The 26,375-nt window shown below is 52.8% G+C and overlaps 1 protein-coding gene across 1 annotated transcript; it reads left to right on the forward strand.

Annotated features, from left to right (window-relative positions):
- Positions 1–850: 850 nt before the first annotated feature.
- Positions 851–26,180, forward strand: LOC147084835 (cytoplasmic phosphatidylinositol transfer protein 1-like). Its single transcript, XM_085979279.1, has 6 exons — positions 851–1,148; positions 2,219–2,311; positions 8,788–8,943; positions 13,221–13,284; positions 19,138–19,221; positions 25,533–26,180. The coding sequence occupies exons 1-6, from the start codon at positions 861–863 to the stop codon at positions 25,703–25,705; spliced, it is 858 nt and encodes a 285-aa protein (XP_085835405.1). The 5' UTR covers positions 851–860; the 3' UTR covers positions 25,706–26,180.
- The last annotated feature ends 195 nt before the right edge of the window (positions 26,181–26,375 follow it).

Consider the following 26,375-nt stretch of genomic DNA (forward strand, 5'->3'; position numbering starts at 1 on the left):
GGGAGAAGGTGGGTAGGTGGGGTTGGGGGATATGGGGAGAAGGTGGGTAGGTCGGGTTGGGGATATGGGGAGAAGGTGGGTAGGTGGGGTTGGGGATATGGGGAGAAGGTGGGTGGGTGGGGTTGGGGATATGGGGAGAAGGTGGGTGGGTGGGGTTGGGGATATGGGGAGAAGGTGGGTGGGTGGGGTAGGGGAGATGGGGAGAAGGTGGGTGGGTGGGGTTGGGGAGATGGGGAGAAGGTGGGTGGGTGGGGTTGGGGATACGGGGAGAAGGTGGGTGGGTGGGGTTGGGGATACGGGGAGAAGGTGGGTGGGTGGGGTTGGGGATACGGGGAGAAGGTAGGTGGGTGGGGTTGGGGAGATGGGGAGAAGGTGGGTGGGTGTGGTTGGGGAGATGGGGAGAAGGTGGGTGGGTGGGGTTGGGGATACGGGGAGAAGGTGGGTGGGTGGGGTTGGGGATATGGGGAGAAGGTGGGTAGGTGGGGTTGGGGATATGGGGAGAAGGTGGGTAGGTGGGGTTGGGGATATGGGGAGAAGGTGGGTGGGTGGGGTTGGGGATACGGGGAGAAGGTGGGTAGGTGGGGTTGGGGGATATGGGGAGAAGGTGGGTGGGTGGGGTTGGGGAGATGGGGAGAAGGTGGGTGGGTGGGGTTGGGGAGATGGGGAGAAGGTGGGTGGGTGGGGTTGGGGTAGATGGGGAGAAGGTGGGTAGGTGGGGTTGGGGATACGGGGAGAAGGTGGGTAGGTGGTGTTGGGGGATATGGGGAGAAGGTGGGTAGGTGGGGTTGGGGATACGGGGAGAAGGTGGGTGGGTGGGGTTGGGGAGATGGGGAGAAGGTGGGTGGGTGGGGTTGGGGTAGATGGGGAGAAGGTGGGTAGGTGGGGTCGATCTAGTTGCTGAAAGTGTAACTCTATCATTTGCTTTCCCCCTCCATGTTCCCGTTACTGGCCTGGTGCTTAGAGTACACCGTGAGTACCCCACAATTACAGTGGGTTCATTGGCATCTTTCAGTTTTCAGTTAGCCCCCACTGCACGAACTCTGGATTTCACAGCGGTTCCTCTCTGTTTTTCGCAGTGCTCCTTCCTGCCCAGGTTCTCCGTGAGAATCGAGACCAAGTTTCAAAATAACAACGGTTCCAATGACAATGTAAGTGAAGTGAGAGAGGTGGGTGAGAGGGTTAATCTCCCTCCGATAGGGAACAGGCTGCCCCGGTGTCTGAGTGTAAATGGGGAGAGGTGGGTGAGAGGGTTAATCTCCCTCCGATAGGGAACAGGCTGCCCCGGTGTCTGAGTGTAAATGGGGAGCGGTGGGTGAGAGGGTTAATCTCCTCCGATAGGGAACAGGCTGCCCCGGTGTCGGAGTGTAAATGGGGAGAGGTGGGTGAGAGGGTTAATCCCCCTCCGATAGGGAACAGGCTGTCCCGGTGTCTGAGTGTAAATGGGGAGAGGTGAGTGCAGAGGGTTAATCCCCTCCGATAGGGAACAGGCTGCCCCAGTGTCGGAGTGTAAATGGGGAGAGGTGGGTGAGAGGGTTAATCCCCCTCCGATAGGGAACAGGCTGCCCCGGTGTCTGAGTGTAAATGGGGGAGAGGTGGGTGAGAGGGTTAATCCCCCTCCGATAGGGAACAGGCTGCCCCGGTGTCTGAGTGTAAATGGGGAGAGGTGGGTGAGAGGGTTAATCCCCCTCTGATAGGGAACAGGCTGCCCCGGAGTCTGAGTGTAAATGGGGAGAGGTGGGTGAGAGGGTTAATCCCCCTCCGATAGGGAACAGGCTGCCCAGGTGTCTGAGTGTAAATGGGGAGAGGTGGGTGAGAGGGTTAATCCCCCTCCGATAGGGAACAGGCTGCCCCGGTGTCTGAGTGTAAATGGGGAGAGGTGGGTGAGAGGGTTAATCCCCCTCCGATAGGGAACAGGCTGCCCCGGTGTCTGAGTGTAAATGGGGAGAGGTGGGTGAGAGGGTTAATCCCCCTCCGATAGGGAACAGGCTGCCCCGGAGTCTGAGTGTAAATGGGGAGAGGTGGGTGAGAGGGTTAATCCCCCTCTGATAGGGAACAGGCTGCCCCGGTGTCAGAGTGTAAATGGGGAGAGGTGAGTGAGAGGGTTAATCCCCCTCCGATAGGGAACAGGCTGCCCCGGTGTGTGAGTGTAAATGGGGAGAGGTGAGTGTGGTGATCTCCCTTATCACACAATGAATTTCTGTTTCTATCTCCACATCAGGTCTTTAATCGTGATTCGACTCTACCAGAGAACGTTTGCAATCTCGATATTCTGTGCGATGAATTTCCCGTTCAATTTTACAAAGAATCTGAGGTAATGTTAATGAGGCACTTTTTAAATGCGATGAGGGTTCCTGCCTCGACCAGCCTTTCAGGCAGTGAGTTCCAGACCCTCACCACCCTCTGGGTGAAGAACGTTCTCCTCAACACCCCTCTAATCCTTCTCCCAATTACTTTCAATCAATTCAATTCAATTCAATTCAAATCGCTTTATTGGCATGACAAGTTACATCTTATGTTGCCAAAGCATCGGAAAACATTCATGTTTGTTCACAAAAATACAGATCTATCCATACAGTGTATAAACAGATATATCCCTGAGTGTATAAATATATACTTTCATATAATTTATACATACTCTTTTCTTATATTTACTGGTTGTCCCTCTGTTTATGGCAAGCTGTAACATAGTGTGCCGCTAGTGTTATGCAATTTCTCTCTTCCCCTGGTATGTATGGGAGTTTTTGGTCGTCATTCAAATTTCTGAATTCCGGGCATATTTTTGTGAATTTTGGGTAGAAATTCTCCCTTATGCCCTGATATTTTCCACAAGCTGTGAGGAAGTGCATCTCTGTCTCCACCACTCCCTGACTGCAGTGAGGGCATATCCTGTCCTCTCTTGGTAGCCGGGTCTGTCTGTGTCTACCTTTTTCGATCGCCAGGCTATGTTCACTAAGTCTGTACATTGTCAAGGTTTTTCTCAGTTTGCTATCCTTTACCATGGTCAGGTAATCAGCCATGTTGTATTGTCTGTTTAGGGCCAAGTAGCAATTGAGTTTGTGTTGGGTTTTTGTTGTTTCTGCCCAATATGACAGATATTTTTCCTTTTGCTTAGTGACGATTGTGTTGGGTCGAATTCTTTGTGTTATTGACCCCTCTGCTAAGTGAAATAGGTCCTTCCTGTCCACTCTATCTCGACCCTCATTATTTTATACACCTCAATTAAATCTCCCCTCAGCCTCCTCTGTTCCAAGGAAAACAAACCCTCAGTCTATCCAATCTCTCCTCATCGCTAAAATTCCCCAGCCCAGGCAACATCCTCGTAAATCTCCTCTGCACCCTCTCTAGTGCAATCACATCCTTTCTGTAATGTGGTGACCAGAACTGCACGCAGTACTCTAGCTGAGGCCTAACTAGTGTTTTATACAGTTCAAGAATAACCTCCCTGCTCGTATATTCTATGTCTCGGCTAATAAAGGCAAGTACCCCGTATGCCTTCTTACCCACCTTATCTACCTGTCCTGCTACCTTCAGGGATCTGTGGACATGCACTCCAAGGTCCCTTTGATCCTCTACACTTCTCAGTGTCCCACCAGATATTGTGCATTCCCTTGTCTTGTTAACCCTCCCCAAATGCATTACTTGCAGCGGGTAGTCAAAACTGCCCAACGCATTACCGGCACCCGGCTACCAACCATAGAGCACATATACCAGAAACGCTGTCTACGGAGGTCACGGTCCATCATCAAAGACCCTACCCACCCCAGCCACAGTCTGTTCGCCCTCCTGCCATCTGGGACACGCTACAGATGCATTCGCACCCGAGCGACCAGATTTAGGAACAGCTTCTTTCCCAGGGCTGTCATCCTACTGAACTCCACAAATAAACTCTAAAGCCTGCACATCTGCCAATGCACTTTATTGTGGTTGTGTTTATGTTAATGTATTACAAGCCAAATGTATGTTGAATGTTTAAATGTCTTAATCTAAATGTACACTCTCGGGAGCCGCAAGCCTACATTTCGTTGTACTGCACTTGTGCACTAACAATCACAATAAAAGTTGATTTGATTCACATTTCTCCACACACAGCCCATGTACACTCTCCCCTATCACGGACTCTACCCACCCATTTAATCTCCTCCCACAGCCCGTGTACACTCTCCCCTATCACAGACTCTACCCACCCATTTAATCTCCTCCCACAGCCCATGTACACTCTCCCCTATCACAGACTCTACCCACCCATTTAATCTCCTCCCACAGCCCATGTACACTCTCCCCTATCATGGACTCTACCCACCCATTTAATCTCCTCCCACAGCCCATGTACACTCTCCCCTATCATGGACTCTCCCCACCCATTGAATCTCCTCCCACAGCCCATGTACACTCTCCCCTATCATGGACTCTACACACCCATTGAATCTCCTCCCACAGCCCATGTACACTCTCCTCTATCACCGACTCTACCCACCCATTTAATCTCCACACACATCCCATGTACACTCTCCTCTATCACCGACTCTACCCACCCATTTAATCTCCAAATACGTCCCATGTACACTCTCCCCTATCATGGACTCTCCCCACCCATTGAATCTCCTCCCACAGCCCGTGTACGCTCTCCCCTATCACGGACTCTACCCACCCATTTAATCTCCTCCCACAGCCCGTGTACACTCTCCCCTATCACGGACTCTACCCACCCATTTAATCTCCTCCCACAGCCCATGTACACTCTCCCCTATCATGGACTCTCCCCACCCATTGAATCTCCTCCCACAGCCCATGTACACTCTCCCCTATCACAGACTCTACCCACCCATTTAATCTCCTCCCACAGCCCATGTACACTCTCTCCTATCACAGACTCTACCCACCCATTTAATCTCCTCCCACAGCCCATGTACACTCTCCCCTATCACAGACTCTACCCACCCATTTAATCTCCTCCCACAGCCCATGTACACTCTCCCCTATCACGGACTCTACCCACCCATTTAATCTCCTCCCACAGCCCATGTACACTCTCCCCTATCATGGACTCTACCCACCCATTTAATCTCCTCCCACAGCCCATGTACACTCTCCCCTATCACAGACTCTACCCACCCATTTAATCTCCTCCCACAGCCCATGTACACTCTCCCCTATCATGGACTCTACCCACCCATTTAATCTCCTCCCACAGCCCGTGTACACTCTCCCCTATCACAGACTCTACCCACCCATTTAATCTCCACCCACAGCCCATGTACACTCTCCCCTATCACGGACTCTACCCACCCATTTAATCTCCTCCCACAGCCCATGTACACTCTCCCCTATCATGGACTCCACCCACCCATTTAATCTCCTCCCACAGCCCATGTACACTCTCCCCTATCACAGACTCTACCCACCCATTTAATCTCCTCCCACAGCCCATGAACACTCTCCCCTATCACAGACTCTACCCACCCATTTAATCTCCTCCCACAGCCCATGAACACTCTCCCCTATCACGGACTCTACCCACCCATTTAATCTCCTCCCACAGCCCATGGACACTCTCCCCTATCATGGACTCTACCCACCCATTTAATCTCCTCCCACAGCCCATGTACACTCTCCCCTATCATGGACTCTACCCACCCATTTAATCTCCTCCCACAGCCCATGTACACTCTCCCCTACCATGGACTCTACCCACCCATTTAATCTCCTCTCACAGCCCGTGTACACTCTCCCCTATCACAGACTCTACCCACCCATTTAATCTCCTCCCACAGCCCATGAACACTCTCCCCTATCATGGACTCTACCCACCCATTTAATCTCCTCCCACAGCCCGTGTACACTCTCCCCTATCATGGACTCTACCCACCCATTTAATCTCCTCCCACAGCCCGTGTACACTCTCCCCTATCACAGACTCTACCCACCCATTTAATCTCCTCCCACAGCCCATGAACACTCTCCCCTATCACGGACTCTACCCACCCATTTAATCTCCTCCCACAGCCCATGGACACTCTCCCCTATCATGGACTCTACCCACCCATTTAATCTCCTCCCACAGCCCCTGCACACTCTCCCCTATCATGGACTCTACCCACCCATTGAATCTCCTCCCACAGCCCATGTACACTCTCCCCTATCATGGACTCTACCCACCCATTTAATCTCCTCCCACAGCCCCTGCACACTCTCCCCTATCATGGACTCTACCCACCCATTTAATCTCCTCCCACAGCCCATGTACACTCTCCCCTATCAAGGACTCTACCCATCCATTTAATCTCCACCCACAGCCCCTATATTCTCTAGAATTTAGAAGAATGAGAGGTGATCTAATTGAAACGATTATGGAACTCGAGTCCTAGAGTATATACATCTACCTCCGACAGTGCGGCGCTCCCTCAGTACTGGCACCGGGGAGTGTGGGCCTGGATTATGGGGCTCGAGTCCTAGAGAATATACTTCTACCTCCGACAGTGCAGCGCTCCCTCAGTACTGGCACCGGGGAGTGTGGGCCTGGATTATGGGGCTCGAGTCCTAGAGTATGTACATCTACCTCCGACAGTGCAGCGCTCCCTCAGTACTGGCACTGGGGAGTGTGGGCCTGGATTATGGGGCTCGAGTCCTAGAGTATATACATCTACCTCCGACAGTGCAGCGCTCCCTCAGTACTGGCACCGGGGAGTGTGGGCCTGGATTATGGGGCTCGAGTCCTAGAGTATATACATCTACCTCCGACAGTGCAGCACTCCCTCAGTACTGGCACCGGGGAGTGTGGGCCTGGATTATGGGGCTCGAGTCCTAGAGTATATACATCTACCTCCGACAGTGCAGCGCTCCCTCAGTACTGGCACCGGGGAGTGTGGGTCTGGATTATGGGGCTCAAGTCCTAGAGTATATACATCTACCTCCGACAGTGCAGCGATCCCTCAGTACTGGCACCGGGGAGTGTGGGCCTGGATTATGGGGCTCGAGTCCTAGAGTATATACATCTACCTCCGACAGTGCAGCGCTCCCTCAGTACTGGCACCGGGGAGTGTGGGCCTGGATTATGGGGCTCGAGTCCTAGAGTATATGCATCTACCTCCAACAGTGCAGCGCTCCCCCAGTACTGGCACCGGGGAGTGTGGGCCTGGATTATGGGGCTCGAGTCCTAGCGCATATATATCTACCTCCGACAGTGCAGCACTCCCTCAGTACTGGCACCGGGGAGTGTGGGCCTGGATTATGGGGCTCGAGTCCTAGAGTATATACATCTACCTCCGACAGTGCAGCGCTCCCTCAGTACTGGCACCGGGGTGTGTGGGCCTGGATTATGGTGCTCGAGTCCTAGAGTATATACATCTACCTCCGACAGTGCAGCACTCCCTCAGTACTGGCACTGGGGAGTGTGGGCCTGGATTATGGAGCTCGAGTCCTAGAGTATATACATCTACCTCCGACAGTGCAGCGCTCCCCCAGTACTGGCACCGGGGAGTGTGGGCCTGGATTATGGGGCTCGAGTCCTAGCGCATATATATCTACCTCCGACAGTGCAGCACTCCCTCAGTACTGGCACCGGGGAGTGTGGGCCTGGATTATGGGGCTCGAGTCCTAGAGTATATACATCTACCTCCGACAGTGCAGCGCTCCCTCAGTACTGGCACCGGGGAGTGTGGGCCTGGATTATGGGGCTCGAGTCCTAGAGTATATACATCTACCTCCGACAGTGCAGTGCTCCCTCAGTACTGGCACCGGGGAGTGTGGGCCAGGATTATGGGGCTCGAGTCCTAGAGTATATACATCTACCTCCGATGGTGCAGCGCTCCCTCTGTACTAGTTTGGGTTTCTGGGGTCACCCAACCCCTCCACAACAACTGCATCCCCACACTGCTCTGGAATCTAGATTGACCTCTGGGATGAGAGGCTGTCCTATGAGGAGAGATTGAGGAGATTGGGCCGATACTCTCTGGAGTTTAGGAGAATGAGAGGTGATCTCATTGAAAGGTCTGAGATTCTGAGGGGGATTGACAGGGTAGATGCTGAGAGGCTGTTTCCCCCTGGCTGGAGAGAGTCTCGAACCAGGGGTCACAGTCTCAGGATAAGGGGTCGGCCATTGAGGACTGAGATGAGGAGGAATTTCTTCACTCAGAGTGTTAAGTATGTGTATTGTATTGAACAATTAACACAAAGACTTAAACGTATAACTCAAACAGGTCTTTACTGGTTGGAGGTAGGGACTATACGTAGGTCTTTACTTCATGCCCACAGGCGGGAACTGAGGGGAGATCAGTACCCACAGTACTATTTATACCCCTATGGCCAGGAGTGGTACTGCGTATCACTACGCCCAACAAGTAGTGCAGTCCTGTCCATAGGTTCAAAGTAGCACACATATTACATACACAACACAGAGGGCGGTGAATCTTTGGAATTCTCTGCCCCAGAGGGCTGTGGAGGCTCAGTCGTTGAGTATATTCAAGGCTGCGATCGAGAGATTTTTGGACTCCCGGGGAATCGAGGGATATGGGGATCGGGCGGAGAAAGTGAAGTTGAGGTCGAGGATCAGCCGCGATCTTATTGAATGGCGGAGCAGGCTCGAGGGGCCGAATGGCCGACTCCTGCTCCTAATTCTGATGTTCTCATGTTCTCCGTGCTGTGACACCCCTACACACACACAAACACACACACAGAGCAGGAACGACTCAAGCCCTATCCCGGCCTGTGCACAGTTAGCCGGAGAACGAGCGGAGGGGAGGAGCAATGTGGGGTGTCAGCTCACCGTGAAACCTCTCGCTTTCAACACAGGACCCCCGGTTCTTCCAGTCAGCGAGGACCAAGCGAGGGCCCCTGACTGAGGACTGGCGACGGACCCACGACCCCATCATGTGCTCGTACAAGCTGGTACACGTCAGATTCGAGGTCTACGGCCTTCAGACTCGAGTCGAACAGTTCGTACACAAGGTGAGTCAGCGCGACGGGTGAGAACTTACCAGGACGAGACCAGGTCTGAGAGGGTATGCAGATGATACTAAGATGGGAGGGAAAGTAGTGAGTGAGGAGGACATAAAAAACCTGCAAGGGGACATAGACAGGCTAAGTAAGTGGGCAGAGATTTGGCAGATGGAATACAATACTGGAAAGTGTGAGGTTATGCACTTTGGCAGGAAAAATCGTCGAGCAAGTTATTATCTTAATGGCAAGAAACTGGAAAGTACTGTTGTACAAAGGGATCTGGGGGTCCTGGTGCACGAAACTCAAAAGGTTAGTATGCAGGTGCAGCAAGTGATTAAGAAGGCCAATGGAATGTTGGCTTTCATTGCTAGGGGGATAGAATGTAAAAATAGGGAGGTATTGCTTCAGTTGTACAAGGTATTGGTGAGACCACACCTGGAATACTGCATACAGTTTTGGTGTCCATACTTAAGAAAAGACATACTTGCTCTCGAGTCAGTACAAAGAAGGTTCACTCGGTTAATCCTGGGGATGAGGGGATGGACATATGAGGAGAGGTTGAGTAGATTGGGACTCTACTCATTGGAGTTCAGAAGAATGAGAGGCGATCTTATTGAAACATATAAGATTGTGAAGGGGTTGGATCGGGTGGATGCGGGGAAGATGTTCCCGATGATGGGTGAAACTAGAACTAGGGGGCATCGTCTTAGAATAAGGGGCTGCTCTTTCAAAACTGAGATGAGGAGGAACTACTTCACTCAGAGGGTGGTAGGTCCATGGAATATGCTGCCCCAAAAAGCTGTAGAAGCTACATCATTACATAAATTTAAAACAGAAATAGACAGTTTCCTAGAAGTAAAGGGAATTAAGGGTTACGGGGAGCGGGCAGGAATTTGGACATGAGTCTAGGTTCGGATCGGTCATGGCCCTGTGGGTAGCGGAGCGGGCCCAGGGGCCGTGTAGCCTGATCCTGCTCCTATTTCGTGTGTCGAATTCTGTTAGATTCAGGAGATAGTTCTGTGATAGTAGATTGGCGGTTAGGATCAGATCAGCCATGATCTTATTGAATGGCGGAGCAGGCTCGAGGGGCCGATTGGCCTACTCCTGCTCCTATTTCTTATCTTCTTATGAAGGAACTGGCTGGGGCTCATTTCTCTTGAAAAGGGAAGGCTGAGAGGTGACCTGATAAGAGGTCTTTAAAATGATGAAAGTTTTTGAGAGTAGACAGAGAGAGAATGTTTCCACGAGTGGGGAAGACCAGAACTAGAGGGCCATCAAGATCAGACAGTCAGTAATAAATCCAATCGGGAATTCAGGAGAAACTTCTTCACCCAGAGAGTGGTGAGAATGTGGAACTCGCTACCACAGGGAGTGGTTGAGGTGAATACAGGAGACTTTGGTTTATCCGGAGGTTGTATGTCCGGAAACCTCGATCTGCCGGCAGAAATCAGGAGCCGTTCTGTTAAGTTTTTTTTCTTCTCGTGGCTTTTTTTTCCAACAGTCAGGCTCTGGAAAGTCTCTCTGAAGCTGTTGCTAAGCTACAGAGACGCTTCCAAGGTACGGGCCGACTGTTTAGAAGCTGTTGCTAAGCAACAGTGTTTGTTGTCAGATACGGAGATGAAAACCTCCCTATGCTTCAACATTAACGCTGGTATGTCCAGCAGTTTTGATAGATCGGCAACAGCTCGGTCCCGTCGGTGCCGGGTATCACAAATTTTCCTGTAGTATAGGTGCTTTTAAGGGGAGGCTGGACAAGCATATGAGGGAGAAGGGAATAGAGGGTTACGCTGATAGTTAGATGAGGAAAGACGGGAGGAGGCTTGAGTGGAGCATAAACGCCGGCATGGACTGGTTTGTACCTGCCCTGGGAGTGTTTGATGGGAAAGTGTAGAGGGAGCTTTACTCTGTATCTAACCCCGTGCTGTACCTGCCCTGGGAGTGTTTGATGGGACAGTGTAGAGGGAGCTTTACTCTGTATCTAACCCGTGCCGTACCTGCCCTGGGAGTGTTTGATGGGACAGTGTAGAGGGAGCTTTACTCTGTATCTAACCCCGTGCTGTACCTGCCCTGGGAGTGTTTGATGGGACAGTGTAGAGGGAGCTTTACTCTGTATCTAACCCCGTGCTGTACCTGCCCTGGGAGTGTTTGATGGGACAGTGTAGAGGGAGCTTTACTCTGTATCTAACTCGTGTTTTACCTGCCCTGGGAGTGTTTGATGGGACAGTGTAGAGGGAGCTTTACTCTGTATCTAACCCGTGCTGTACATGCCCTGGGAGTGTTTGATGGGACAGTGTAGAGGGAGCTTTACTCTGTATCTAACCCGGGCTGTACCTGCCCTGGGAGTGTTTGATGGGACAGTGTAGAGGGAGCTTTACTCTGTATCTAACCCCGTGCTGTAGCTGCCCTGGGAGTGTTTGATGGGACAGTGTAGAGGGAGCTTTACTCTGTATCTAACCCCGTGCTGTACCTGCCCTGGGAGTGTTTGATGGGACAGTGTAGAGGGAGCTTTACTCTGTATCTAACCCCGTGCTGTACCTGCCCTGGGAGTGTTTGATGGGACAGTGTAGAGGGAGCTTTACTCTGTATCTAACCCCATGCTGTACCTGCCCTGGGAGTGTTTGATGGGACAGTGTAGAGGGAGCTTTACTCTGTATCTAACCCGTGCTGTACCTGCCCTGGGAGTGTTTGATGGGACAGTGTAGAGGGAGCTTTACTCTGTATCTAACCCCGTGCTGTACCTGCCCTGGGAGTGTTTGATGGGACAGTGTAGAGGGAGCTTTACTCTGTATCTAACCCCGTGCTGTACCTGCCCTGGGAGTGTTTGATGGGACAGTGTAGAGGGAGCTTTACTCTGTATCTAACCCTGTGCTGTACCTGCCCTGGGAGTGTTTGATGGGACAGTGTAGAGGGAGCTTTACTCTGTATCTAACCCCGTGCTGTACCTGCCCTGGGAGTGTTTGATGGGACAGTGTAGAGGGAGCTTTACTCTGTATCTAACCCCATGCTGTACCTGCCCTGGGAGTGTTTGATGGGACAGTGTAGAGGGAGCTTTACTCTGTATCTAACCCGTGCTGTACCTGCCCTGGGAGTGTTTGATGGGACAGTGTAGAGGGAGCTTTACTCTGTATCTAACCCCGTGCTGTACCTGCCCTGGGAGTGTTTGATGGGACAGTGCAGAGAGAGCTTTACTCTGTATCTAACCCCGTGCTGTACCTGTCCTGGGAGTGTTTGATGGGACAGTGTAGAGGGAACTTTACTCTGTATCTAACCCGTGCTGTACCTGCCCAGGGAGTGTTTGATGGGACAGTGTAGAGAGAGCTTTACTCTGTATCTAACCCCGTGCTGTACCTGCCCTGGGAGTGTTTGATGGGACACTGCAGAGAGAGCTTTACTCTGTATCTAACCCCGTGCTGTACCTGCCCTGGGAGTGTTTGATGGGACAGTGTAGGGGGAGCTTTACTCTGTATCTAACCCCGTGCTGTACCTGCCCTGGGAGTGTTTGATGGGACAGTGTAGAAGGAGCTTTACTCTGTATCTAACCCCATGCTGTACCTGCCCTGGGAGTGTTTGTGGGACAGTGTAGGGGGAGCTTTACTCTGTATCTAACCCCGTGCTCTACCTGCCCTGGGAGTGTTTGATGGGACAGTGTAGAGGGAGCTTTACTCTGTATCTAACCCGTGCTGTACCTGCCCTGGGAGTGTTTGATGGGACAGTGTAGAGGGAGCTTTACTCTGTATCTAACCCCGTGCTGTACCTGCCCTGGGAGTGTTTGATGGGACAGTGTAGAGGGAGCTTTACTCTGTATCTAACCCCGTGCTGTACCTGCCCTGGGAGTGTTTGATGATACAGTGTAGAGGGAGCTTTACTCTGTATCTAACCTGTGCTGTACCTGCCCTGGGAGTGTTTGATGGGACAGTGTAGAGGGAGATTTACTCTGTATCTAACCCGTGCTGTACCTGCCCTGGGAGTGTTTGATGGGACAGTGTAGAGGGAGCTTTACTCTGTATCTAACCCCGTGCTGTACCTGCCCTGGGAGTGTTTGATGGGACAGTGTAGAGGGAGCTTTACTCTGTATCTAACCCTGTGCTGTACCTGCCCTGGGAATGTTTGATGGGACAGTGTAGAGGGAGCTTTACTCTGTATCTAACCCTGTGCTGTACCTGCCCTGGGAATGTTTGATGGGACAGTGTAGAGGGAGCTTTACTCTGTATCTAACCCCGTGCTATACCTGACCCATGATAGACGTCCCCCCTTATGAGTGAATTCTCCTCTGCTTTTTCTGGTAGAACATTCGAGAAATACTACTAGTTGGTCATCGCCAAGCCTTTGCCTGGATCGATGAATGGTTCGGTAAGTTTAAGTCGAGGCTGGTAGCACCATATTGGATCTCAAACCATTGGCCAACGAGATAGACTTTCAAATAATCCCAATCTGAACATTTCACTGGCGCCCTTCACTCCCTCCTTGTTCCGACTTCACCTCAGATGGCCAATCTCTGACCCGAATCCGTTAGGACGTCACCCCGCACACGCCCCCCGCCCCCCCGACTCTCAATCCCACCTGCTCTGTACGGGCCAAGATCATGGTAGCACCTACATTTTAAAATAGTTTCTTATTGATTAATTCTTGGGATGTGGGCGTCGCTGGCAAGACCAGCATTTATTGCCCATCCCTAGTTGCCCCTTGAGAAGGTGGTGGTGAGCCGCCTTCTTGAACCGCTGCAGTCCGTGTGGTGAAGGTGCTCCCACAGCGCTGTTAGGGAGGGAGTTCCAGGATTTGGACCCAGCGACGATGAAGGAACGGCCGATATATTTCTAAGTCAGGATGGTGTGTGTGACTTGGAGGGGAACTTGGAGGTGGTGGTGTTCCCCGTGCGCCTGCTGCCCTTGTCCTTCGAGGTGGAAGAGGTCGCGGGTTTGGAAGGTGCTGTTGAAGGAGCCTTGGTGAGTTGCTGCAGTGCATCTTGTAGATGGTCCGCACTGCAGCCACGGTGCGCCGGTGGTGGAGGGAGTGAATGTTTAAGGTGGTGGATGGAGTGCCAATCAAGCAGGCTGCTTTATCCTGAATGGTGCCGAGCTTCTCGAGCGTTGTTGGAGCTGCACTCATCCAGGCAAGTGGAGAGTATTCCATCACACTCCTGACTTGTGCCTTGTAGATGGTGGAAAGGCTTTGGGGAGTCAGGAGGTGAGACACTCGCCGCAGAATACCCAGCCTCTGACCTGCTCTTGTAGCCACAGTATTTATGTGGCTGGTCCAGTTAAGTTTCTGGTCAATGGTGACCCCCAGGATGTTGTTGGTGGGGGATTCGGCGATGGTAATGCTGTTGAATGTCAAGGGGAGATGGTTAGACTCTCTCTTGTTGGAGATGGTCATTGCCTGGCACTTGTGTGGCGCGAATGTTACCTGCGACTTATCAGCCCAGGCCTGAACGTCGTCCAGGTCTTGCTGCATTCGGCCACGGACTGCTTCATTATCTGAGGAGTTGCGAATGGCGCTGAACACTGTGCAGTCATCAGCGAACATCCCCACTTCTGACCTTATGTTGGAGGGAAGGTCATTGATGATGGAGGAAGGATGTTCCTGATGGTCGGGGAGTCCAGAACCAGGGGTCACAGTCTAAGGATAAGGGGTAAGCCATTTAGGACTGAGATGAGGAGGAATTTCTTCACCCAGAGAGTGGTGAACCTGTGGAATTCTCTACCACAGAAGGCAGTTGAGGCCAATTCATTAAATATATTCAAGAAGGAGTTGGATATATTTCTTAAGGCTAAAGGGATCAAGGGATATGGGGAGAAGGCAGGGACAGGGTACTGAATTTGGATGATCAGCCATGATCTCATTAAATGGCGGAGCAGGCTCGAGGGGCCGAATGGCCTCCTCCTGCTCCTATCTTCTATGTTTCTATGAAGCAGCTGAAGATGGTAGAGGCTGGGACACTGCCCCGAGGAACTCCTCACCCACTCAAACTCACCGAGCGCAAGGCGCAGATAGCAGAAGCTTTAATTATTCATCCGTGGGACGTGGGCGTCACTGGCAAAGACGACTTTTATTGCCCATCCCTAGTTGCCCTCGAGAAGGTGGTGGTGAGCCACCTTCTTGAACCGCTGCAGTCCCGTGTGGTGAAGGGGCTCCGACAGCGCTGTTAGGGGGGGAGTTCCGGGACCCGTTCCCCAGCGAGGGGTCAGTGCCCGTGAGGGGACGCAGGCGAGAATCGGGCTGAGAAAGAGAGAGCGAGCTCGGGTTTGGAGCGGCTCATGGCTGATTGCCATTCAGAGACCGGTTATTCCAGTTTGACAGTGAGGGTTAAGTTGAACGAGTTGGAAAAGATAAACAAGCGCTTGCTTGCAAATTTTAAAAAGGGAATACAACTGCAGCAGTTTTGGCATACCTGTAGCACTTTCACCTCTGAGTGAGAAGTTCGTGGGTTTTTGGCCAACACTCCCGGAGACTCGAGCCCCATAATCCAGGCCCACACTCTCCGGTGTCAGTACTGAGGGAGTGCTGCACTGTTGGAGGTAGATGTCTATACTCCAGGACTCGAGCCCCATAATCCAGGCCCACACTCCCCGGTGCCAGTACTGAGGGAGTGCTGCACTGTCGGAGGTAGATGTATATACTCTAGGACTCGAGCCCCATAATCCAGGCCCACACTCCCCGGTGCCAGTACTGAGGGAGCGCTGCACTGTCAGAGGTAGATGTATATACTCTAGGACTCGAGCTCCATAATCCAGGCCCACACTCCCCGGTGCCAGTACTGAGGGAGTGCTGCACTGTCGGAGGTAGATGTATATACTCTAGGACTCGAGCCCCATAATCCAGGCCCACACTCCCCGGTGCCAGTACTGAGGGAGCGCTGCACTGTCGGAGGTAGATGTATATACTCTCAGACTTGAGCCCCATAATCCAGGCCCACACTCCCCAGTGCCAGTACTGAGGGACCGCTGCACTGTCGGAGGTAGATGTATATACTCTCAGACTTGAGCCCCATAATCCAGGCCCACACTCCCCAGTGCCAGTACTGAGGGAGCGCTGCACTGTCGGAGGTAGATGTATATACTCTAGGACTCGAGCCCCATAATCCAGGCCCACACTCCCCGGTGCCAGTACTGAGGGAGTGCTGCACTGTTGGAGGTAGATGTATATACTCTAGGACTCGAGCTCCATAATCCAGGCACACACTCCCCGGTGCCAGTATTGAGGGAGCGCTGCACTGTCGGAGGTAGATGTATATACTCTAGGACTCGAGCCCCATAATCCAGGCCCACACGCCCCGGTGCCAGTATTGAGGGAGCGCTGCACTGTCGGAGGTAGATGTATATACTCTAGGACTCGAGCCCCATAATCCAGGCCCACACTCCCCGGTGCCAGTACTGAGGGAGCGCTGCACTGTCGGAGGTAGATGTATATACTCTAGGACTCGAGCCCCATAATCCAGGCCCACACTCCCCGGTGCCGGTACTGAGGGAGCGCTGCACTGTCGGAGGTAGATGTATATACTCTAGGACTCGAGCTCCATAATCCAGGCCCACACTCCCCGGTGCCAGTACTGAGGGAGCGCTGCACTGTCGGAGGTAGATGTATATACTCTAGGACTGGAGCCCCATAATCCAGGCCCACACTCCCCGGTGCCAGTACTGAGGGAGCGCTGCACTGTCGGAGGTAGATGTATATACTCTAGGACTCGAGCTCCATAATCCAGGAGCACACTCCCCGGTGCCAGTACTGAGGGAGCGCTGCACTGTCGGAGGTAGACGTATATACTCCAGGACTCGAGCCCCATAATCCAGGCCCACACTCCCCGGTGCCAGTACTGGGGGAGCGCTGCACTGTCGGAGGTAGATGTATATACTCTAGGACTCGAGCTCCATAATCCAGGCCCACACTCCCCGGTGCCGGTACTGAGGGAGCTCTGCACTGTCGGAGGTAGATGTATATACTCTAGGACTCGAGCTCCATAATCCAGGCCCACACTCCCCGGTGCCAGTACTGAGGGAGCGCTGCACTGTCGGAGGTAGATGTATATACTCTAGGACTCGAGCTCCATAATCCAGGAGCACACTCCCCGGTGCCAGTACTGAGGGAGCGCTGCACTGTCGGAGGTAGACGTATATACTCCAGGACTCGAGCCCCATAATCCAGGCCCACACTCCCCGGTGCCAGTACTGAGGGAGCGCTGCACTGTCGGAGGTAGATGTACATACTCTAGGACTCGAGCCCCATAATCCAGGCCCACACTCCCCGGTGCCAGTACTGAGGGAGCGCTGCACTGTCGGAGGCAGATGTATATTCTCTAGGACTCGAGCCCCATAATCCAGGCCCACACTCCCCGGTGCCAGTACTGAGGGAGCACTGCAGTGTCGGAGGTAGATGTATACACTCTAGGACTCGAGCCCCATAATCCAGGCTCACACTCCCCGGTGCCAGTACTGAGGGAGCGCTGCACTGTCAGAGGTAGATGTATATACTCTAGGACTCGAGCCCCATAATCCAGGCCCACACTCCCCGGTGCCAGTACTGAGGGAGCGCTGCACTGTCGGAGGTAGATATATATACTCTAGGACTCGAGCCCCATAATCCAGGCCCACACTCCCCGGTGCCAGTACTGAGGGAGCGCTGCACTGTCGGAGCTAGATGTATATACTCTAGGACTCGAGCCCCATAATCCAGGCCCACACTCCCCGGTGCCAGTACTGAGGGAGCGCTGCACTGTCGAAGGTAGATGTATATACTCTAGGACTCGAGCCCCATAATCCAGACCCAAATTCCCCGGTGCCAGTACTGAGGGAGCGCTGCACTGTCGGAGGTAGATGTATATACTCTAGGACTCGAGCCCCATAATCCAGGTCCACACTCCCCGGTGCCAGTACTGAGGGAGCGCTGCACTGTCGGAGGTAGATGTATATACTCTGGGACTCGACCCCATAATCCAGGCCCACACTCCCCGGTGCCAGTACTGAGGGAGCCTCCGCTGCACTGTCGGAGGTAGATGTATAGACTCGAGCTCCATAACCCTCCCTATCTCTAACATCCTCCAGCCCCTACAATTCTCATCCTCCTGTTCAAATCCCTCCATGGCCCTCACCCCCTCCCTATCTCTGTAACCTCCTCCAGCCCCTACAATTCTCATTCTCCTGTTCAACTCCCTCCTTGGCCCACTCCCCCCTCCCTGTCTCTGTAACCTCCTCCAGCCCGACAATTCTCATCCTCCTGCTCAAATCCCTCCATGGCCCTCGCCCCCTCCCTATCTCTGTAACCTCCTCCAGCCCCTACAATTCTCATCCTCCTGTTCAAATCCCTCCATGGCCCCTCGCCCCCTCCCTATCTCTGTAACCTCCTCCAGCCCTACAATTCTCATCCTCCTGTTCAAATCCCTCCATGGCCCTCGCCCCCTCCCTATCTCTGTAACCTCCTCCAGCCCTACAATTCTCATCCTCCTGTTCAAATCCCTCCATGGCCCCTCGCCCCCTCGCCCCCTCCCTATCTCTGTAACCTCCTCCAGCCCTACAATTCTCATCCTCATGTTCAAATCCCTCCATGGCCCTCGCCCCCTCCCTATCTCTGTAACCTCCTCCAGCCCTACAATTCTCATCCTCCTGTTCAAATCCCTCCATGGCCCTCGCCCCCTCCCTATCTCTGTAAACTCCTCCAGCCCCTACAATTCTCATCCTCCTGTTCAAATCCCTCCATGGCCCTCATCCCCCTCCCTATCTCTATAACCTCCTCCAGCCCCTACAATTCTCATCCTCATGTTCAAATCCCTCCATGGCCCTCGCCCCCTCCCTATCTCTGTAACCTCCTCCAGCCCCTACAATTCTCATCCTCCTGTTCAAATCCCTCCATGGCCCTCGTCCCCCTCCCTATCTCTGTAACCTCCTCCTACCCTACAACCCTCCGAGATCTCTGCGTTCCTCCAATTCTGGCCTCTTGAGCATCCCCAATTTCCATCGCTCCACCATTGGCGGCCGTGCCTTCAGCTGCCTGGGGCCCTGAGCTCTGGAATTCCCTCCCTAAACCTCTCCGCCTCTCTCTCCTCCTTTAAGACGCTCCTTAAAACCGACCTCTTTGTCCCTATATGTCCTTCTGTGGCTCGGTGGCAATTTTATTTGAGAATCGCTGCTGTGAAGCACCTTGGGGGGGTTTTGTAACTTTAAACGTGGGGTACGAATGCAAGTTGTTCCTGTTAATTTGCATTCCCTCTTACAGATATGTCTGTGGATAACGTGCGTGAGTACGAGAGAAAGACACAGAAACAAACTAATCAGAAAGTGGCGAGCCAAAGACAATCAGGTTGAGAAAAAGGTATACCAGAAACCTGTAGGACCTCCCAAACTCTGGGGCACGGCAATGTTTGATGGGACAGTGTAGAGGGAGCTTTACTCTGTATCTAACCCCGTGCTGTACCTGCCCTGGGAGTGTTTGATGGGACAGTGTAGAGGGACCTTTACTCTGTATCTAACCCGTGCTGTACCTGCCCTGGGATTGTTTGATGGGACAGTGTAGAGGGAGCTTTACACTGTATCTAACCCCGTGCTGTACTTGCCCTGGGAGTGTTTGATGGGACAGTGTAGAGGGAGCTTTACTCTGTATCTAACCCCGTGCTGTACCTGCCCTGAGAGTGTTTGATGGGACAGTGTAGAGGGAGCTTTACTCTGTATCTAACCCCGTGCTGTACTTGCCCTGGGAGTGTTTGATGGGACAGTGTAGAGGGAACTTTACTCTGTATCTAACCCGTGCTGTACCTGCCCTGAGAGTGTTTGATGGGACAGTGTAGAGGGAGCTTTACTCTGTATCTAACCGTGCTGTACCTGCCCTGGGAGTGTTTGATGGGACAGTGTAGAGGGAGCTTTACTCTGTATCTAACCCGTGCTGTACCTGCCCTGGGAGTGTTTGATGGGACAGTGTAGAGGGAGCTTTACTCTGTATCTAACCCCGTGCTGTACCTGCCCTGGGAGTGTTTGATGGGACAGTGTAGAGGGAGCTTTACTCTGTATCTAACCCCGTGCTGTACCTGCCCTAGGAGTGTTTGATGGGACAGTGTAGAGGGAGCTTTACTCTGTATCTAACCCGTGCTGTACCTGCCCTGGGAGTGTTTGATGGGACAGTGTAGAGGGAGCTTTACTCTGTATCTAACCCGTGCTGTACCTGCCCTGGGGAGTGTTTGATGGGACAGTGTAGAGGGAGCTTTACTCTGTATCTAACCCCGTGCTGTACCTGCCCTGGGAGTGTTTGATGGGACAGTGTAGAGGGAGCTTTACTCTGTATCTAACCCCGTGCTGTACCTGCCCTAGGAGTGTTTGATGGGACAGTGTAGAGGGAGCTTTACTCTGTATCTAACCCCGTGCTGTACCTGCCCTGGGAGTGTTTGATGGGACAGTGTAGAGGGAGCTTTACTCTGTATCTAACCCGTGCTGTACCTGCCCTGGGAGTGTTTGATGGGACAGTGTAGAGGGAGCTTTACTCTGTATCTAACCCGTGCTGTACCTGCCCTGGGAGTGTTTGATGGGACAGTGTAGAGGGAGCTTTACTCTGTATCTAACCCGTGCTGTACCTGCCCTGGGAGTGTTTGATGGGACAGTGCAGAGGGAGCTTTACTCTGTATCTAACCCGTGCTGTACCTGCCCTGGGAGTGTTTGATGGGACAGTGTAGAGGGAGCTTTACTCTGTATCTAACCCGTGCTGTACCTGCCCTGGGAGTGTTTGATGGGACAGTGTAGAGGGAGCTTTACTCTGTATCTAACCCCGTGCTATACCTGCCCTGGGAGTGTTTGATGGGACAGTGTAGAGGGAGCTTTACTCTGTATCTAACCCGTGCTGTACCTGCCCTGGGAGTGTTTGATGGGACAGTGTAGAGGGAGCTTTACTCTGTATCTAACCCGTGCTGTACCTGCCCTGGGAGTGTTTGATGGGACAGTGTAGAGGGAGCTTTACTCTGTATCTAACCCCGTGCTGTACCTGCCCTGGGAGTGTTTGATGGGACAGTGCAGAGGGAGCTTTACTCTGTATCTAACCCGTGCTGTACCTGCCCTGGGAGTGTTTGATGGGGACAGTGTAGAGGGAGCTTTACTCTGTATCTAACCCGTGCTGTACCTGCCCTGGGAGTGTTTGATGGGACAGTGTAGAGGGAGCTTTACTCTGTATCTAACCCAGTGCTGTACCTGCCCTGGGAGTGTTTGATGGGACAGTGTAGAGGGAGCTTTACTCTGTATCTAACCCCCGTGCTGTACCTGCCCTGGGAGTGTTTGATGGGGACAGTGTAGAGGGAGCTTTACTCTGTATCTAACCCGTGCTGTCCCTGCCCTGGGAGTGTTTGATGGGACAGTGTAGAGGGAGCTTTTACTCTGTATCTAACCCGTGCTGTACCTGCCCTGGGAGTGTTTGATGGGACAGTGTAGAGGGAGCTTTACTCTGTATCTAACCCCGTGCTGTACCTGCCCTGGGAGTGTTTGATGGGACAGTGTAGAGGGAGCTTTACTCTGTATCTAACACGTGCTGTACCTGCCCTGGGAGTGTTTGATGGGACAGTGTAGAGGGAGCTTTACTCTGTATCTAACCCGTGCTGTACCTGCCCTGGGAGTGTTTGATGGGGACAGTATAGAGGGAGCTTTACTCTGTATCTAACCCGTGCTGTACCTGCCCTGGGAGTGTTTGATGGGACAGTGTAGAGGGAGCTTTACTCTGTATCTAACCCCGTGCTGTACCTGCCCTGGGAGTGTTTGATGGGACAGTGTAGAGGGAGCTTTACTCTGTATCTAACCCGTGCTGTACCTGCCCTGGGAGTGTTTGATGGGACAGTGTAGACGGAGCTTTACTCTGTATCTAACCCGTGCTGTACCTGCCCTGGGAGTGTTTGATGAGACAGTGTAGAGAGAGCTTTACTCTGTATCTCACACCGTGCTGTACCTGCCCTGGGAGTGTTTGATGGGACAGTGTAGACGGAGCTTTACTCTGTATCTAACCCGTGCTGTACCTGCCCTGGGAGTGTTTGATGGGACAGTGTAGAGGGAGCTTTACTCTGTATCTAACCCGTGCTGTACCTGCCCTGGGAGTGTTTGATGGGGACAGTATAGAGGGAGCTTTACTCTGTATCTAACCCGTGCTGTACCTGCCCCGGGAGTGTTTGATGGGACAGTGTAGAGGGAGCTTTACTCTGTATCTAACCTCGTGCTGTACCTGCCCTGGGAGTGTTTGATGGGACAGTGTAGAGGGAGCTTTACTCTGTATCTAACCCCGTGCTGTACCTGCCCTGGGAGTGTTTGATGGGACAGTGTAGAGGGACCTTTACTCTGTATCTAACCCCGTGCTGTACCTGCCCTGGGAGTGTTTGATGGGACAGTGTAGAGGGAGCTTTACTCTGTATCTAACCCGTGCTGTACCTGCCATGGGAGTGTTTGATGGGACAGTGTAGAGGGAGCTTTACTCTGTATCTAACCCCGTGCTGTACCTGCCCTGGGGGTGTTTGATGGGACAGTGTAGAGGGAGCTTTACTCTGTATCTAACCCCGTGCTGTACCTGCCCCTGGGAGTGTTTGATGGGACAGTGTAGAGGGAGCTTTAGTCTGTATCTAACCCCGTGCTGTACCTGCCCTGGGAGTGTTTGATGGGGGACAGTGTAGAGGGAGCTTTACTCTGTATCTAACCCGTGCTGTACCTGCCCTGGGAGTGTTTGATGGGACAGTGTAGAGGGAGCTTTACTCTGTATCTAACCCGTGCTGTACATGCCCTGGGAGTGTTTGATGGGACAGTGTAGAGGGAGCTTTTACTCTGTATCTAACCCGTGCTGTACCTGCCCTGGGAGTGTTTGATGGGACAGTGCAGAGGGAGCTTTACTCTGTATCTGACCCGTGTTGTACCTGCACTGGGAGTGTATGATGGGACAGTGTAGAGGGAGCTTTACTCTGTATCTAACCCGTGCTGTATCTGCCCTGGGAGTGTTTGATGGGACAGTGTAGAGGGAGCTTTACTCTGTATCTAACCCCGTGCTGTACCTGCACTGGGAGTGTATGATGGGACAGTGTAGAGGGAGCTTTACTCTGTATCTAACCCGTGCTGCACCTGCCCTGGGAGTGTATGATGGGACAGTGTAGAGGGAGCTTTACTCTGTATCTAACCCGTGCTGTACCTGCCCTGGGAGTGTTTGATGGGACAGTGTAGAGGGAGCTTTACTCTGTATCTAACTCCGTGCTGTACCTGCACTGGGAGTGCTTGATGGGACAGTGTAGAGGGAGCTTTACTTTGTATCTAACCCCATGCTGTACCTGCCCTGGGAGTGTTTGATGGGACAGTGTAGAGGGAGCTTTACTCTGCATCTAACCCGTGGTGTACCTGCACTGGGACTGTTTGATGGGACAGTGTAGAGGGAGCTTTACTCTATATCTAACCCGTGCTGTATCTGCCCTGAGAGTGTTTGATGGGACAGTGTAGAGGGAGCTTTACTCTGTATCTAACTCCGTGCTGTACCTGCCCTGGGAGTGTTTGATGGGACAGTGTAGAGGGAGCTTTACTCTGTATCTAACCCCGTGCTGTACCTGCCCTGGGGGTGTTTGATGGGACAGTGTAGAGGGAGCTTTACTCTGTATCTAACCCCGTGCTGTACCTGCCCTGGGAGTGTTTGATGGGACAGTGTAGAGGGAGCTTTAGTCTGTATCTAACCCCGTGCTGTACGTGCCCTGGGAGTGTTTGATGGGACAGTGCAGAGGGAGCTTTACTCTGTATCTAACCCCGTGTTGTACCTGCCCTGGGAGTGTTTGATGGGACAGTGTAGAGGGAGCTTTACTCTGTATCTAACCCCGTGCTGTACCTGCTCTGCGAGTGTTTGATGGGACAGTGTAGAGGGAGCTTTACTCTGTATCTAACCCGTGCTGTACCTGCCCCTGGGAGTGTTTGATGGGACAGTGTAGAGGGAGCTTTACTCTGTATCTAACCCCGTGCTGTACCTGCCCTGGGAGTGTTTGATGGGGACATTGTAGAGGGAGCTTTACTCTGTATCTAACCCCGTGCTGTACCTGCCCTGGGAGTGTTTGATGGGACAGTGTAGAGGGAGCTTTACTCTGTATCTAACCCCGTGCTGTACCTGCCCTGGGAGTGTTTGATGGGACATTGTAGAGGGAGCTTTACTCTGTATCTAACCCAGTGCTGTACCTGCCCTGGGAATGTTTGATGGGACAGTGTAGAGGGAGCTTTACTCTGTATCTAACCCGTGCTGTACCTACCCTGGGAGTGTTTGATGGGGCAGTGCAGAGGGAGCCTTACTCTGTATCTAACCCGTGCTGCACCTGCCCTGGGAGTGTTTGATGGGACAGTGTAGATGGAGCTTTACTCTGTATCTAACCCGTGCTGTACCTGCCCTGGGAGTGTTTGATGGGACAGTGTAGATGGAGCTTTACTCTGTATCTAACCCGTGCTGTACCTGCCCTGGGAGTGTTTGATGGGACAGTGTAGAGGGAGCTTTACTCTGTATCTGACCCGTTGCTGTACCTGCCCTGGGAGTGTTTGATGGGACAGTGTAGAGGGAGCTTTACTCTGTATCTGACCCGTGCTGTACCTGCCCTGGGAGTGTTTGATGGGACAGTGTAGAGGGAGCTTTACTTTGTATCTAACGCGTGCTGTATCTGCCCTGGGAGTGTTTGATGGGACAGTGTAGAGGGAGCTTTACTCTGTATCTAACCCTGTGCTGTACCTGCCCTGGGAGTGTTTGATGGGACAGTGTAGAGGGTGCTTTACTCTGTATCTAACCCCGTGCTGTACCAGCCCTGGGAGTGTTTGATGGGACAGTGTAGAGGGAGCTTTACTCTGTATCAACCCCGTGTTGTACCTGCCCTGGGAGTGTTTGATGGAACAGTGTAGAGGGAGCTTTACTCTGTATCAACCCCGTGTTGTACCTGCCCTGGGAGTGTTTGATGGGACAGTGTAGAGGGAGCTTTACTCTGTATCTAACTCGTGTTGTACCTGCCCTGGGAGTGTTTGATGGGACAGTGTAGATGGAGCTTTACTCTGTATCTAACCCGTGCTGTACCTGCCCTGGGAGTGTTTGATGGGACAGTGTAGGGGGAGCTTTACTCTGTATCTAACTCGTGCTGTACCTGCCCTGGGAGTGTTTGATGGGACAGTGTAGAGTGAGTTTTTACTCTGTATCTAACCCGTGCTGTACCTGCCCTGGGAGTGTTTGATGGGACAGTGTAGAGTGAGTTTTACTCTGTATCTAACCCGTGTTGTACCTGCCCTGGGAGTGTTTGATGGGACAGTGTAGAGTGAACTTTACTCTGTATCTAACCCCGTGCTGTACCTGCCCTAGGAGTGTTTGATGGGACAGTGTAGAGGGAGCTTTACTCTGTATCTAACCCCGTGCTGTACCTGCCCTGGGAGTGTAGAAGGAGCTTGATTAAGTGCAGCATTTCTTGTGCTGGACTGCCATCTCCTGGTTCCCCACAGATGGTTTTACTGCGCACAGCTCACCATAGTTATAGAGCTTCTGTCTGCACCAGACTGCCCCATGGGGGACCTGCCCTCCCCGCTCAGCGAGGGGGTCAGCGCCCGTGGGGAAGAGGAGAAAAGGAGGGAGAGAGAGAATGGATAAATAATGTCTCAATGTCTTGTTCGCAGTGACAGATCTCGAGCACGCTCCAAAAGACCTGCTACTCTCCAAGCAGGGCCGGGCACGGTCCGTCTCTGTAAAAGATGAACTCTTGATGCCGCAAAGGGACGGTCCTGCTCCCGAGGCCCCCCCATCTCGGAAAGGGGGCAGCTTCAAGGAGAGATTCCTGTCTGCACAGTGACAGAAGAAGAACTTCCATTACGCAACTTCAGAACTGTGTCCAGTCCACCGCCTCCCGGTCTCCAGTGGACAATGACAGGGAAATTCTACGCTCCCGATTTCAACCTTCATCCCTCCCTGTACCTAAGTGAGGTTCAGGTCTCATTGATGGGGTCTCTTGGTGCAAGAGGGTTCCTTGTGGAATGCAGATGTGTTGACTGCAGAGAGACAGAGAGAGAGAGGCTGTTTGGTAGTAATCCTTTCTGATCGAAGCCAACCCCACCTTCTCCCCATATCCACCAACCCCACCCACCCACCTTCTCCCCATATCCCCCAAACCCACCTACCCACCTTCTCCCCATATCCCCCAACCCCACCTACCCACCTTCTCCCCATATCACCAACCCCACCTACCCACCTTCTCCCCATATCCCCAACCCCACCTCCCCACCTTCTCCCCATATCCCCCAACCCCACCTCCCCACCTTCTCCCCATATCCCCCCAACCCCACCCTACCCACCTTCTCCCCATATCCCCAACCCCACCTCCCCACCTTCTCCCATATCCCCCAACCCCACCTACCCACCTTCTCCCCATATCCCACACCCCACCTACCCACCTTCTCCCCATATCCCCCAACCCCACCTACCCACCTTCTCCCCATATCCCCAAACCCCACCTACCCACCTTC

This window comes from Somniosus microcephalus, unplaced genomic scaffold (genome assembly GCF_052327205.1).
Source record: "Somniosus microcephalus isolate GS21.2 unplaced genomic scaffold, FLI_Smic_1.0 unresolved_chr9, whole genome shotgun sequence".
NCBI classification, from domain to species: Eukaryota; Metazoa; Chordata; class Chondrichthyes; order Squaliformes; family Somniosidae; genus Somniosus; species Somniosus microcephalus.

Excerpts from the sequence above, each read along its gene's own strand:
- LOC147084835 (XM_085979279.1), top strand. The coding sequence starts at position 861 with ATGGGGAGAAGGTGGGTAGGTGGGGTCGATCTAGTTGCTGAAAGTGTA. Across the intron at positions 8,944-13,220 it reads TCGAACAGTTCGTACACAAG|AACATTCGAGAAATACTACT; the intron begins GTGAGTCAGCGC and ends TTTTTCTGGTAG. Across the intron at positions 19,222-25,532 it reads GGCGAGCCAAAGACAATCAG|TGACAGATCTCGAGCACGCT; the intron begins GTTGAGAAAAAG and ends TCTTGTTCGCAG.